Consider the following 16,027-nt stretch of genomic DNA (forward strand, 5'->3'; position numbering starts at 1 on the left):
ATTAAATGACCTGTAAAATTAATCATCAACGCACAATATTAGCTCAATTATAGTTTTCACAGTAGCGTAGAAGCAGTAGAGTAATTAAATAGATAGATAGATGTTTAGCTGTAAAATAAAAAGAACTTTCTTTTTATAAAAAGTGTGGATAGAAAGATAGATACTATGATTGGAAGATGGTTATTTGCTTGGTAATTTCTTTTTAAAATGGAAAACCTACTGCTTCTACGCTACTGTGGACACCTCCCACTGTGACATACACACCTCCCACTGTGACCTCAAAACATACAACTGAACTGTACCAAACCGGACTGAACAGCTATTTTGCACTCTGCCTATTTGCACTATGTCTATTTGCACACTGTACAGATGTTCTTTTCTGTAAATATCAGCTCTTTATTACCTTTAGTACTTCTTACTTTTTTAATTTATCCCCTACCCTATTTATTGTTTAGTGTCATTTTTCCTTTAGTTTAAGACTGTGTTCTGTGTTTTTTGTTACTTGTCATACGTGTTGCTCTCACCAAGACAAATTCCTTGTATGTGCAACATACTTGGTGAAAAAAAGAGATTCTGATTCTGATTCTGATTCTGATACTGTTTTTTGTTCTACTGGTTATGAAATGGTTCTTTAAAACAGCGAAAAGCATTCCAACATTTATTTTCAGCCTCAAAAATGAATATATATATATATATATATATATATATATATATATATATATATATATTATAATCAAAATATTAGCTAGATAAACAGATAGAAAGATAGATAAATAGGTCGACATTTCTATTGTAGTTCGTGTTCGTCGCTGTCTACTACGTGGTGCTGAAACACTCCTAATTTCTTGGTGAGCGAGTTAAAACCCAAAGCCCACGGCAGTGCTGTTCAATTCAGAAGAACTAATGAGACCATCAAAAGAATCCTCTTACCTTCTCAGAGCTGGGGAGAGTTTGTGTCCGTGTGAAAGTGTCCCCACCATTAATGCTGATTAGCTCTGCATCTACAGGCGGAAACGGCGACGGGAAAACCACTACGTCACTCTTCAATGTGTCTGAGCTAAAACACACGTCGTACTGCTGAGTGGACTTAGAGTAAGACCAGCTCCCATCAGGGTGTGTAGTGATCACTGGAGCACTGCAACTGCTGAAGGCTCCATCTGACCCATAGCATTTAGCTGCTATTAAAGCGATGAGGCTCAGCAGAAAGATCACTGACACTGAGACAATAGCGATGAGCAGATACAGATTCAGATCAGAGAAACCCTCCTCCTTCATCGGCACTTGTCTCAGAGAAGGCTGCATGCTGTCCAAACTTTCAACCACCACAACATCCACACTCACTGTTGCTGAGAGGGAAGGTTCTCCATGGTCACACACTGTTAGAACAAGGGGGTGAGTTTTTAAGTCATTGTCACTCATTCGTCGTTTAGTCCTGATTTCTCCAGAGCTGCTTCCGATGCGGAACAGATTAGTCCCCTTAGGTTCAGTGATGTGATAAGACAGCAGTGCATTATAACCAGAATCAGCATCCACAGCTCTGATTTTAGCCACGAAGTAGCCCGCTTCAGCAGAGTAGGGAATGTTCTCAGTGTTTATGGATCCAGCTTCAGAGTAAGGAGGTAAAATAACAGGACTGTTGTCATTCTCATCCAGGATAAAGACATTCACAGTCATGTTGCTGCTGAGTGGAGGGCTTCCAGAGTCTGTGGCCTGAACTTGGAATTGAAGGTGCTTCATTTCCTCATAGTTGAAAGACTGCATGCTGTATATTTCTCCAGTGACAGAGTTAATGCTGACAACTGATGATAATGGCGTGTTTGAGCTGTCACATAAGGAATAAGTGACGTGAGCATTTTCACCCATGTCAATGTCTTTTGCAGAGACCACCGCTATTAAACCCCCTGCTGGGCTGTTCTCCTTTACATAGACATTAATAGCAGGTTCTGGGAAGCGAGGCGGATTATCATTTACATCAGAAACACGGACAGTCACCACACTAATGCTGGAGAGAGCGGGTGTACCTTCGTCTGTGGCTGTAATTGATACATTATAAATATCGTTTTCTTCTCTGTCCAGCGCACCACTCAACACAAGTGAGTAATACTTCCCCTGGGTTGACTCTAGCACGAATGGAGAATTCTTGGACATGGAACAGTGCACTTTTCCATTTTTACCTCCATCCTTGTCTTGTACGGTGATCAAGGCAATCACTGTACCTTTCCTTGCATCCTCGCGCACATTGTCCAAGAGGGAGGAAAGTTTAATATCTGGTGCATTATCGTTAACATCCACCACCTCCACTAACACTTTACAGTGAGATCCAAGCGGAGTATAGCCTCCATCTCGAGCTTCAACGCGAATTTCGTACGCGCTCGTGCTCTCATAATCGAGTTCACCAATCACTGAAATTTCTCCAGTACTTGAATCAATGGAAAATTTATCAGATATCCCTTTTTGGCCCTGTTTAAATGAATATTTAACCTCGCCAAGCACATCTTCATCGAGATCGGTTGCATTTACTATTAAAATAGACGTGCCAATTGCTATATCTTCTGGAACCAAGACTTTATACACAGATTTGGAGAAAACAGGGGCGTTATCATTAGCATCTAACACCACGACGTTAATTTCAGTCATCCCCGATCGTGGTGGTCTACCCCCGTCTACAGCAGTCAGCACGAGCCGGACTGTAGCCTGCTTCTCTCGGTCAAGACTCTTCAACAGCACCAGTTCAGCAGATGGCCCCTGATCTGCATCTGTGTGGACCTCCAAGTTGAAATAAGCATTTTGAGACAATTTATATGAACTGATCGAGTTCATTCCAATGTCTGGATCATCCGCTCCCAGCAAGGGAAATTTAGATCCCACTAAAGCCAACTCTGCTACACGTAGAGTTTGTGATTTCCCTGGAAAAACAGGGGAGTGGTCGTTAATGTCCAGTATCTTTACCTCAACGCTGTACATCTGTAAAGGATCGTTAACAATCGCCTCCAACGTCTCCGTGCAAACCAGGCTGTTCGGACAGAGCTGTTCTCTGTCTAATACATCCAACACAAAAAGGGCGCCGGACTTCAAATCCACCTCGAAATGCTTCTTTGACGATCCGGACACGATGCGAAGCTTGCGAGCCTCCAGATCGGCCACATTGAGGCTCAAATCCTTGGCTAAATTTCCAACTAGTGTGCCTGGTCTCACTTCCTCCAATACAGAGTAAACGGCGTGGCCTGACAAAACGGCCTGAAAACAAAGCCCGATCCAGCACAGAGACACAATCCAAAAACGCCCCGTCATCTTAAACAAGTCTATCGTTGTATTTCAGTCCTCAAAGATCGATTCTGCCCAAATAAAAAAAAAATATCTGCTCCTCACCGTCAACTATAAACTAGACCAGGATTAAGAAAGAGACGACGGTAATACACGTTAGCTTGTCTATCCTGCACACCACCCTGTCAGTTATGGGACTGGCTGTACATTTGTGGGAGGTCGCTTATCTACACGCCTTCACAGGTAGACAGCGCCATTACGTGGACAAATCAGGCACAACATATAAAGCTTTCAGAGCTTATTTTCTCTTATAACTCTTCTAAATACTTTAGTTACGATTAATCGACATGTGTATACACATGATTTATTTTAGTGTGTTATTATATCAATAGAGGAAGCATGCCTTTTTAGGCTGTGGGAGGGCTTATAGCAGTCTAACGCCAGTTATAAACTGAGACGCCCTGCAACAAATGCATTCATTTATATTTCAATACTTTTGTGTTCATTAGAATTTTTCATTGCGTTAGCTTCTTAATAATGCAGTGTATAATTACTTATGGATGATTACTTATGATTGATGTTATTATTTTTATTATTATTATTATTATTATTATTATATTTATTACAACAACTAATAATAATAATAATAATAATAATAATAATAACTATAGTTTTTATCAATCTAAAAATCATGTATACACGTATGTTAATTCTTTTGGAAGCTGATGCGCCACGCCAAGCTGATTTCAATCAAAAAGATGACGCTGCAGATTATAAATTACGAAGTTAAAATGCTAAATTAAATGATCTATACAATTAATCATCAACGCACAATATTAGCTCAATTATAGTTTTCACAGTAGCCGTAAAATAAATAGAACTTTCTTTTTGTAAAATGTGTGCATAGATAGATAGATACTACGATTGGAAGATGGTTCTTTGCATGGTAATTTCTTTTTAGGATGGAAAACCTGATGTCCTGTTTTTTTGTTCTACTGCTTATGAAATGGTTCTTTAAAGCAGCGAAAAGCATTCCAACATTTATTTTCAGCCTCGAAAATGAATATATATATATATATATATATATATATATATATATATATATATATATATATATATATATATTAGCTAGATAAAGAGATAGATAGATAGATAGATAGACAGACATTTCTATTGTGGTTCGTGTTCGTCGCTGTCTACTACGTGGTGCTGAAACACTCCTAATTTCTTGGTGAACGAGTTAAAACCCCAAAGCCCACGGCAGTGCTGTTCAATTCAGAAGAACTAATGAGACCATCAAAAGAATGCTCTTACCTTCTCAGAGCTGGGAAGAGTTTGTGTCCGTGTGAAAGTGTCCCCACCATTAATGCTGATTAGCTCTGCATCTACAGGCGGAAACGGCGACGGGAAAACCACTACGTCACTCTTCAATGTGTCTGAGCTAAAACACACGTCGTACTGCTGAGTGGACTTAGAGTAAGACCAGCTCCCATCAGGGTGTGTAGTGATCACTGGAGCACTGCAACTGCTGAAGGCTCCATCTGACCCATAGCATTTAGCTGCTATTAAAGCGATGAGGCTCAGCAGAAAGATCACTGACACTGAGACAATAGCGATGAGCAGATACAGATTCAGATCAGAGAAACCCTCCTCCTTCATCGGTACTTGTCTCAGAGAAGGCTGCATGCTGTCCAAACTTTCAACCACCACAACATCCACACTCACTGTTGCTGAGAGGGAAGGTTCTCCATGGTCACACACTGTTAGAACAAGGGGGTGAGTTTTTAAGTCATTGTCACTCATTCGTCGTTTAGTCCTGATTTCTCCAGAGCTGCTTCCGATGCGGAACAGATTAGTCCCCTTAGGTTCAGTGATGTGATAAGACAACAGTGCATTATAACCAGAATCAGCATCCACAGCTCTGATTTTAGCCACGAAGTAGCCCGCTTCAGCAGAGTAGGGGATGTTCTCAGTGTTTACTGATCCAGCTTCAGAGTAAGGAGGTAAAATAACAGGACTGTTGTCATTCTCATCCAGGATAAAGACATTCACAGTCACGTTGCTGCTGAGTGGAGGGGTTCCAGAGTCTGTGGCCTGAACTTGGAATTGAAGGTGCTTCATTTCCTCATAGTTGAAAGACTGCATGCTGTATATTTCTCCAGTCACAGAGTTAATGCTGACAACTGATGATAATGGCGTGTTTGAGCTGTCAAATAATGAATAAGTGACGTGAGCATTTTCACCCATGTCACTGTCTTTTGCAGAGACCACCGCTATTAAACCCCCTGCTGGGCTGTTCTCCTTTACATAGACATTAATAGACGGTTCTGGGAAGCGAGGCGGATTATCATTTACATCAGAAACACGGACAGTCACCACACTAATGCTGGAGAGAGCGGGTGTACCTTCGTCTGTGGCTGTAATTGATACATTATAAATATCGTTTTCTTCTCTGTCCAGCGCACCACTCAACACAAGTGAGTAATACTTCCCCTGGGTTGACTCTAGCACGAATGGAGAATTCTTGGACATGGAACAGTGCACTTTTCCATTTTTACCTCCATCCTTGTCTTGTACGGTGATCAAGGCAATCACTGTACCTTTCCTTGCATCCTCGCGTACGCTGTCCAAGAGGGAGGAGAGTTTAATATCTGGTGCATTATCGTTAACATCCACCACCTCCACTAACACTTTACAGTGAGATACCAGCGGAGTAGCTCCTCCATCTCGAGCTTCAACACGAATTTCGTACGCGCTCGTGCTCTCATAATCGAGTTCACCAATCACTGACATTTCTCCAGTGCTTGAATCAATGGAAAATTTATCAGATATCCCTTTTTGACCCTGTTTAAATGAATATAAGAGCTCACTGTTAATTCCTTCGTCCAAATCGGTTGCATTTAGCTTTACAAAAATCGTACCAATTGCTATATCTTCTGGAACCAAGACTTTATACACAGATTTGGAGAAAACAGGGGCGTTATCATTAGCATCTAACACCACGACGTTAATTTCAGTCATCCCCGATCGTGGTGGTCTACCCCCGTCTACAGCAGTCAGCACAAGCCGGACTGTAGCCTGCTTCTCTCGGTCAAGACTTTTCAGCAGCACCAGTTCAGCAGATGGCCCCTGGTCTGCATCTGTGTGGACCTCCAAGTTGAAATAAGCATTTTGAGACAATTTATATGAACTGATCGAGTTCATTCCAATGTCTGGATCATCCGCTCCCAGTAAAGGAAATTTAGATCCGACCAAAGCAGACTCTGCTACACGGATAGTTTGTGATTTCCCTGGAAAAACAGGGGAGTGGTCGTTAATGTCCAGTATCTTTACCTCAACGCTGTACATCTGTAAAGGATCGTTAACAATCGCCTCCAACGTCTCCGTGCAAGCCAGGCTGTTCGGACAGAGCTGTTCTCTGTCTAATACATCCAACACAAAAAGGGCGCCGGACTTCAAATCCACCTCGAAATGCTTCTTTGACGATCCGGACACGATGCGAAGCTTGCGAGCCTCCAGATCACCCACATTGAGGCTCAAATCCTTGGCTAAATTTCCAACTAGCGTGCCCGGTCTCACTTCCTCCAATACAGAGTAAACGGCGTGGCCTGACAAAACGGCCTGAAAACAAAGCCCGATCCAACACAGAGACACAATCCAAAAACGCCCCGTCATCTTAAACAAGTCTATCGTTGTATTTCAGTCCTCAAAGATCGATTCTGCCCAAATAAAAATATCTGCTCCTCACCGTCAACTATAAACTAGACCAGGATTAAGAAAGACACGACGGTAATACACGTTAGCTTGTCTATCCTGCACACCACCCTGCCAGTTATGGGACTGGCTGTACAATTGTGGGAGGTCGCTCGTCTACTCGCCTTCACAGGTAGACAGCGCCATCACGTGGACAAATCAGACACAACATATAAAACTTTCAGAGCTTGAATTCCTCTTGTAACTCTTCTAAATACTTTAGTTACGATTCAGCGAAATGTGTATACACATGATTTATTTCAGTGTGCTATTATATCAATAGAGGAAGCATCTATTTATGGGGGGGGGGGGGGGGGTCTTATAGCAGTCTAATGGCAGTCATAAACTGAGACTTCCAGCAACAAATGCATTCATTTACATTTTAATACTTTTGTGTTCATTAGAATTTTTTTTTATTGCGTTAGCTTCTTAATAATGCAGTGTATAATTACTTATTATTATTATTATTATTATATTTAATACAACAACTACTACTACTGCTGCTACTACTACTACTACTACTAATAATAATAATAATAATAATAATAACTATAGTTTTTATCAATCCAAAAATCATGTATATACGTATGTTATTTCTTTTGGAAGATGATGCGGCATGCCAAGCTGGTTTCAATCAAAAGGTGACGATGCAGATTATAAATTACGAAGTTAAAAAGCAAAATTAAATGACCTGTAAAATTAATCATCAACGCACAATATTAGCGCAATTATAGTTTTCACAGTAGCGTGAAAGCAGTAGAGTAATTAAATAGGTACATAGATGTTTAGCCGTAAAATATATAGAACTTTCTTTTTATAAAAAGTGTGGATAGATAGACAGATACTACGATTGGAAGATGGTTATTTGCTTGGTAATTTCTTTTTAAGATGGAAAACCTGATGTCCTGTTTTTTTGTTCTACTGCTTATGAAATGGTTCTTTAAAGTAGCGAAAAGCATTCCAACATTTATTTTCATCCTCAAAAATGAATATATATATATATATATATATATATATATATATATATATATATATATATTATAATCAATATATTAGCTAGATAAAGAGATAAATAGATAGACAGACAGACAGACATTTCTATTGTGGTTCGTGTTCGTCGCTGTCTACTACGTGGTGCTGAAACACTCCTAATTTCTTGGTGAGCGAGTTAAAACCCCAAAGCTCACGGCAGTGCTTTTCAATTCAGAAGAACTAATGAGACCATCAAAAGAATGCTCTTACCTTCTCAGAGCTGGGAAGAGTTTGTGTCCGTGTGAAAGTGTCTCCACCATTAATGCTGATTAGCTCTGCATCTACAGGCGGAAACGGCGACGGGAAAACAACCACGTCACTCTTCAATGTGTCTGAGCTAAAACACACGTCGTACTGCTGAGTGGACTTAGAGTAAGACCAGCTCCCATCAGGGTGTGTAGTGACCACTGGAGCGCTGCAACTGCTGAAGGCTCCATCTGAGCTGTAGCATTTAGCTACTATTAAAGCGATGAGACTCAGAAGAAAGATCACTGACACTGAGACAATAGCGATGAGCAGATACAGATTCAGATCAGAGAAACCCTCCTCCTTCATCGGTACTTGTCTCAGAGAAGGCTGCATGCTGTCCAAACTTTCAACCACCACAACATCCACACTCACTGTTGCTGAGAGGGAAGGATCTCCATGGTCACACACTGTTAGAACAAGGGGGTGAGTTTTTAAGTCATTGTCACTCATTCGTCGTTTAGTCCTGATTTCTCCAGAGCTGCTTCCGATGCGGAACAGATTAGTCCCCTTAGGTTCAGTGATGTGATAAGACAACAGTGCATTATAACCAGAATCAGCATCTACAGCTCTGATTTTAGCCACGAAGTAGCCCGCTTCAGCAGAGTAGGGGATGTTCTCAGTGTTTACTGATCCAGCTTCAGAGTAAGGAGGTAAAATAACAGGACTGTTGTCATTCTCATCCAGGATAAAGACATTCACAGTCACGTTGCTGCTGAGTGGAGGGGTTCCAGAGTCTGTGGCCTGAACTTGGAATTGAAGGTGCTTCATTTCCTCATAGTTGAAAGACTGCATGCTGTATATTTCTCCAGTCACAGAGTTAATGCTGACAACTGATGATAATGGCGTGTTTGAACTGTCACATAAGGAATAAGTGACGTGAGCATTTTCACCCATGTCAATGTCTTTTGCAGAGACCACCGCTATTAAACCCCCTGCTGGGCTGTTCTCCTTTACATAGACATTAATAGACGGTTCTGGGAAGCGAGGCGGATTATCATTTACATCAGAAACACGGACAGTCACCACAGTAATGCTGGAGAGAGCGGGTGTACCTTCGTCTGTGGCTGTAATTGATACATTATAAATATCGTTTTCTTCTCTGTCCAGCGCACCACTCAACACAAGTGAGTAATACTTCCCCTGGGTTGACTCTAGCACGAATGGAGAATTCTTGGACATGGAACAGTGCACTTTTCCATTTTTACCTCCATCCTTGTCTTGTACGGTGATCAAGGCAATCACTGTACCTTTTCTTGCATCCTCGCGCACACTGTCCAAGAGGGAGGAAAGTTTAATATCTGGTGCATTATCGTTAACATCCACCACCTCCACTAACACTTTACAGTGAGATACCAGCGGAGTAGAGCCTCCATCTCGAGCTTCAACACGAATTTCGTACGCGCTCGTGCTCTCATAATCGAGTTCACCAATCACTGAAAGTTCCCCAGTGCTTGAATCAATGGAAAATTTATCAGATATCCCTTTTTGACCCTGTTTAAATGAATATAAGAGTTCACTGTTAATTCCTTCGTCCAAATCGGTTGCATTTAGCTTTACAAAAATCGTACCAATTGCTATATTTTCTGGAACCAAGACTTTATACACAGATTTGGAGAAAACAGGGGCGTTATCATTAGCATCTAACACCACGACGTTAATTTCAGTCATCCCCGATCGTGGTGGTCTACCCCCGTCTACAGCAGTCAGCACAAGCCGGACTGTAGCCTGCTTCTCTCGGTCAAGACTCTTCAACAGCACCAGTTCAGCAGATGGCCCCTGGTCTGCATCTGTGTGGACCTCCAAGTTGAAATAAGCATTTTGAGACAATTTATATGAACTGATCGAGTTCATTCCAATGTCTGGATCATCCGCTCCCAACAAAGGAAATTTAGATCCCACTAAAGCCAACTCTGCTACACGGATAGTTTGTGATTTCTCTGGAAAAACAGGGGAGTGGTCGTTAATGTCCAGTATCTTTACCTCAACGCTGTACATCTGTAAAGGATCGTTAACAATCGCCTCCAACGTCTCCGTGCAAGCCAGGCTGTTCGGACAGAGCTGTTCTCTGTCTAATACATCCAACACAAAAAGGGCGCCGGACTTCAAGTCCACCTCGAAATGTTTCTTTGACGATCCGGACACGATGCGAAGCTTGCGAGCCTCCAGATCACCCACATTGAGGCTCAAATCCTTGGCTAAATTTCCAACTAGTGTGCCCGGTCTCACTTCTTCCAATACAGAGTAAACGGCGTGGCCTGACAAAACGGCCTGAAAACAAAGCCCGATCCAGCATAGAGACACAATCCAAAAACGCCCCGTCATATTAAACAAGTCTATCGTTGTATTTCAGTCCTCAAAGATCGATTCTGCCCAAATAAAAATATCTGCTCCTCACCGTCAACTATAAACTAGACCAGGATTAAGAAAGAGACGACGGTAATACACATTAGCTTGTCTATCCTGCACACCACCCTGCCAGTTATGGGACTGGCTATACATTTGTGGGAGGTCGCTCATCTACACGCCTTCACAGGTAGACAGCGCCATCACGTGGACAAATCAGACACAAGACTTATAGCCTTTAGAGTTTTAATTCCTCTTCTAACTCTTCTGTATACTTTATTTAAGATTCGGCGATAAGTGCGTTCACATGAATTTATCAATGTGTTGTGTAACTCAGTAGAGGAAGCATCTATTTATTGAAAAATAAATAAATAAACAGCTTATAGCAGTCTAACGCCAGTCATAATTTGAGACTTACAACAATAAATGCTTTAGTTTAGGCGTCAAGACAATTGTGTCCATATTGAAATTTAATTGTATTGCTTTGGTTAATAGATGTTAAAAAGGTTAATAATGTTGTGTATACGTAGGAGAATTCTCTAAAAAGTTAACGGAGCATGATCAACTGATTTCAATTAAAAAACAACAAGGTAGATTTTAAATGCAAAATTAAGTAGTATGTGATATCTATTATTAAGACTCAATGATAGCTCAGTTATAGCTTTTACAGAAACGTGAAAACAATACTGTTAAAGACAAACAGATAGATAGATAGACACAAATTAAGTGCTTTCCTCATTTGCATCATTTAATGAGGGCAGATACTAGATTCTTTAAGAGTTGTTTTGTATGAAGTTGAAAACACACAGAAACCATTAAAAAAAGTTTAAATGGTTTTTAACTGGTCATTTTGTCTTAGAAAAGAGAGCATGATATACTGTTCGTGGTTCTAAAAGATACCATTTTAAAATGGTTCTAAATAGTGTGAAGAAGCATTTTGTCCTAAAATAAATAGAATAATAGTTTTTGTTTGTTCAGTTGTTTTTTTGTTGTTTTTTTTTCGTTGTTAGTATTTGTCACTGTCCACTGCGTGGTGCTGAAAACCCCATAATTCCTAACAGTGAAGAACAAAGAAGACCAACAAGAAAATGTTCTTACCTTCTCAGAGCTGGGAAGAGTTTGTGTCCGTGTGAAAGTGTCTCCACCATTAATGCTGATTAGCTCTGCATCTACAGGCGGAAACGGCGACGGGAAAACCACTACGTCACTCTTCAGCGTGTCTGAGCTAAAACACACGTCGTACTGCTGAGTGGACTTAGAGTAAGACCAGCTCCCGTCAGGATGTGTAGTGACCACTGGAGCGCTGCAACTGCTGAAGGCTCCATCTGAGCTGTAGCATTTAGCTGCTATTAAAGCGATGAGGCTCAGCAGAAAGATCACTGACACTGAGACAATAGCGATGAGCAGATACAGATTCAGATCAGAGAAACCCTCCTCCTTCATCGGCACTTGTCTTAGAGAAGGCTGCATGCTGTCCAAACTTTCAACCACCACAACATCCACACTCACTGTTGCTGAGAGGGAAGGATCTCCATGATCACACACTGTTAGAACAAGGGGGTGAGTTTTTAAGTCATTGTCACTCATTCGTCTTTTAGTCCTGATTTCTCCAGAGCTGCTTCCGATGCGGAACAGATTAGTCCCCTTAGGTTCAGTGATGTGATAAGACAACAGTGCATTATAACCAGAATCAGCATCCACAGCTCTGATTTTAGCCACAAAGTAGCCCGCTTCAGCAGAGTAGGGGATGTTTTCAGTGTTTACTGATCCAGCTTCAGAGTAAGGAGGCAAAATAACAGGACTGTTGTCATTCTGATCCAGGATAAAGACATTCACAGTCACGTTGCTGCTGAGTGGAGGGGTTCCAGAGTCTGTGGCCTGAACTTGGAAGTGAAAGTGCTTAATTTCCTCATAGTTGAAAGACTGCATGCTGTATATTTCTCCAGTGACAGAATTAATGCTGACAACTGATGACAATGGCGTGTTTGAGCTGTCAAATAATGAATAAGTGACGTGAGCATTTCCACCAACGTCAATGTCTTTTGCAGAGACCACCGCTATTAACCCCCCTGCTTGGCTGTTCTCCTTTACATAGACATTAATGGCAGGTTCTGGGAAGCGAGGCGGATTATCATTTACATCAGAAACTCGGACAGTCACCACAGTAGTGCTGGAGAGAGCGGGTGTACCTTCATCTGCGGCTGTTATTGATACATTATAAAGCTCGTTTTCTTCTCTATCCAGCTCTGTCCCCAATACAAGCGAATAATATTTCCCCTGCGTGGATTCCAACACAAAAGGAGAGTTCTTTGATATGGCACAGTGCACTTTTCCATTTTTACCTTCATCTCTGTCTTGTACTGTGATGAATGCTATGACAGTGCCCTTTTTGGCGCCTTCGCTCACATTATCCAGTAGCGAGGTGAGTTTAATATCTGGTGCATTGTCGTTAACGTCCAGAACCTCCACTAGAACTTTACAGTGAGATGCCAGTGGACTGTGGCCTTTGTCTCGAGCTTCCACGCGTAATTCATACGCGCTAACGTCTTCATAATCCAAAGGCCCAGCTATTGCAATCTCTCCAGAGCTGCTGTTTATGATGAATTTGTCTGAAACCCCCCTCTGGCCTTGTTTGAACGTGTAAATGACTTCCCCATTCACGCCCTCGTCTGGATCTGTAGCATTGAGCTTCAATACAACCGTTCCGACAGCTACGTTTTCTGGGACCTGTGCTTTGTACACGGGTTTGGAGAACGTAGGAGAATTATCGTTAGCATCCAACACGCTAACAACAATGCTGGCCGTACCTGATCGTGCTGGCTTTCCACCATCAACAGCAGTGAGAATGAGGTGGATCTCAGCCTGCTTTTCTCTATCCAAAGCCTTCTGCAACACCAGTTCAGGAGACGGTCCACTGTCAGTCTCGGTGTTTACATCCAAGCTGAAAAACTGATTACTTGAGAGCTTATAAGAGGCTACAGAGTTGCTTCCCACGTCTGGGTCCTCAGCACTCAGCAAAGGAAATTTAGTTCCTGGCACTGTGTGCTCAGATATCCTAATGTTTTGAGATCTTCCCGGAAAAGTAGGTGTGTTATCATTAACGTCCAGTATCTTCACCTCTATACTGTACACATTTAAAGGGTTGTTCACTATTGCTTCTAAGCTTTCAGTGCATACGATGCTGTTAGGGCAGAGCTTCTCTCTGTCGATGGCGTCTTGCACGAACAGAGCTCCAGTCTTCATGTTCACGTCAAAATGCTTTTTCGACGACGTCGAAACGATCCTGAGCGCGCGCGACTCGAGCTCGTCCAATTTTAAGTTCAAATCCTTGGCTAATTGTCCAACAAACGTCCCCGGGCTTACCTCCTCGGACAAGGAGTACACGATCTGACGGGACACAACATGCCGGAGACAAAAGGAGAGCAAATGCAGACAGATAATCCAGAAACCAGAAAATGAAGCCATTGTCCACAGCTTATCAGATTCCCAGTTTAGTGGCTTTGAGCAGTTTATTAATTTCTTAGTCTTTAACTGAAACTCAGTTTAACTGAAATAATGAAGTGCGCCGCTCCAGACTAGATCTTTCTACAGAAAACGACACCGTCGTCCCAGCCTAGCTGGGCTGTGGTTGGATGTGTGCTCGCTTGTAATAGGAGGGGCTCGAACCACAATGTCTTTTTAGGACTTCTTGGTAGACAGTGCCATCGTGTGGGCATAGCTGAACTGAATTCAAAATTTTAAATATTAAAAAATATAATGATGATGATGACGATGATGATGGTGATTATGATAATGATGAAAGTAATAACTAGACTTAAAAAAAACTTTTTTATATTTCTGTCATTTGTGTCTGCTAAACACTAAAAGGCTGTTCAACACTACAGGAACAAAAGAGGACACCTTTTCATTTTTATGAAATTTAGTGATCTTTAGTGCGACTGTAAAGTGTTTGGGTTGTTTCTTTCACACTAGAGTTAGGCACCACGAAATCAGCACCAAGGACAGCTACACATCGATATTTGACTCATTTCACAGATTGAAAGTAATTTTCAATATTTTAAAATGTTGTTTGGTCCGTATGCTTCCCTGGTTTCACCAAAGTGACTTTAAGTGGTGATACACAATTTTATAAAATAAAGGTACAAAGTGTTCTTTTGGAGTAAAGAGTTTTTAACCACGTTTGGGGTAATTAAAGAGACACGTAAAGAAACCTAAAAAGGATGACGCACATCTAAAGGTTATTTCAACATTTAAAGGTTATTTTTAAAGCACTCCAAATCAGGAATGTTTCCCACAGTCATGCTTCCTGATGTGCTTCCTGTTTCAGGTTCAATATTAAAATTACATAATATTGCTACTGCTCAAAATACCATTAACAAAAAAAATTACCATAAGCATAATAATAATAATAATAATAATAATAATAATAATAACCCTGGAGAGGTTGCCAGCCCATCACAAGACAATTATTATTATTATTATTATTATTATTATTATTATTATATACATTTTCTACGTATGTTTCCACATTAACGCAATGTAAAATTAGAATAAAATTCTTTATTTCGTTATTAATTTTTCATTTGTTTTACTCTGAGGAATCATCTAAACCTGCTCTACAGTACCACCAAGTGGCAGACATGCACAATACATTTACTGTACGTTCTGTGTGTGTGAGTGTGTGCGTGTCAGAGAGTAGGAGAGAGAGAAAAGGAGAGAAAGGTTTACATGACTTACATGAAAGCCCTTTCTATCTCAGTTCAGTCAATTAAAACATCACATCAATATGTTAACCCACTGCTCCCCAGACTACAGCAATTCTGTGTGTACATCCCAAAGCAGCATGACAACCCTTTTCCATCCCTCCCCTCTCCACACACATACACAGATTTGATTAAAACAGATCCTGAGACTTTTGTGAAAATCTTTTTTTTCTTCAAATAATAGTATAATCAACTACATTCTATGTATACCATATAATAAATAATAGTAACTAATAGTGTGTGTGTGAGAGTGTGTGTGTATGATAGACAGGGGAGTGTTTAGGTGGCTATAGTTAGAACATGCTGACGCAGTAAAAAAAAAAAAAAACAGCATTGCAGGAGAAACTGAGCTGATCGGAGCTGATGATTCTCTTATTTAAAATGTATTTATGTGTACACATAAAATGTGTGTGTGTGTGTGTGTGTGCATGTGTGTGTGTCAGTATGTGTGAGTGTGTGTTCACAATGATTGTGCAGGAGGGATAAGTAGATGTGGGTGAAGGTTGGAGGTAAAAAGGTGTGCTGCTGTAGATCAGGAGAGGGTTGTCATGGTGACTGTTGCCATAGTGATGGTAATGGTGCTGGCTCAGGACCACCATATGCAGTGAGCGATGTCTTCATAT

The 16,027-nt window shown here is 41.1% G+C and overlaps 2 protein-coding genes and 1 pseudogene across 2 annotated transcripts; all 3 read right to left on the reverse strand.

The window, feature by feature from the left end:
• Window positions 1–912: 912 nt before the first annotated feature.
• On the reverse strand, window positions 913–3,566 carry LOC140537217 (protocadherin alpha-1 pseudogene; annotated as a pseudogene).
• A 994-nt stretch (window positions 3,567–4,560) lies between these two features.
• On the reverse strand, window positions 4,561–10,743 carry LOC140537218 (uncharacterized). The gene is made up of 2 exons (XM_072659542.1): window positions 8,260–10,743; window positions 4,561–6,885 (listed from the first exon to the last, which is right to left on the reverse strand). Exons 1-2 carry the CDS (start codon window positions 10,618–10,620, stop codon window positions 4,561–4,563), a joined length of 4,686 nt encoding a protein of 1,561 aa, XP_072515643.1. The 5' UTR covers window positions 10,621–10,743.
• Window positions 10,744–11,486: 743 nt separating this feature from the next.
• Window positions 11,487–14,163, reverse strand: LOC140537219 (protocadherin alpha-8-like). Its single transcript, XM_072659543.1, has 2 exons — window positions 11,740–14,163; window positions 11,487–11,495 (listed from the first exon to the last, which is right to left on the reverse strand). The coding sequence occupies exons 1-2, from the start codon at window positions 14,104–14,106 to the stop codon at window positions 11,487–11,489; spliced, it is 2,376 nt and encodes a 791-aa protein (XP_072515644.1). The 5' UTR covers window positions 14,107–14,163.
• Window positions 14,164–16,027: the final 1,864 nt, after the last annotated feature.

The sequence above is a fragment of the Salminus brasiliensis genome, chromosome 16, assembly GCF_030463535.1.
Source record: "Salminus brasiliensis chromosome 16, fSalBra1.hap2, whole genome shotgun sequence".
Taxonomy (NCBI): domain Eukaryota; kingdom Metazoa; phylum Chordata; class Actinopteri; order Characiformes; family Bryconidae; genus Salminus; species Salminus brasiliensis.

Excerpts from the sequence above, each read along its gene's own strand:
- LOC140537218 (XM_072659542.1), bottom strand. The coding sequence starts at position 10,620 with ATGACGGGGCGTTTTTGGATTGTGTCTCTATGCTGGATCGGGCTTTGT. Across the intron at positions 6,886-8,259 it reads CTCTTCCCAGCTCTGAGAAG|GCCGTTTTGTCAGGCCACGC; the intron begins GTAAGAGCATTC and ends CTTTGTTTTCAG.
- LOC140537219 (XM_072659543.1), bottom strand. The coding sequence starts at position 14,106 with ATGGCTTCATTTTCTGGTTTCTGGATTATCTGTCTGCATTTGCTCTCC.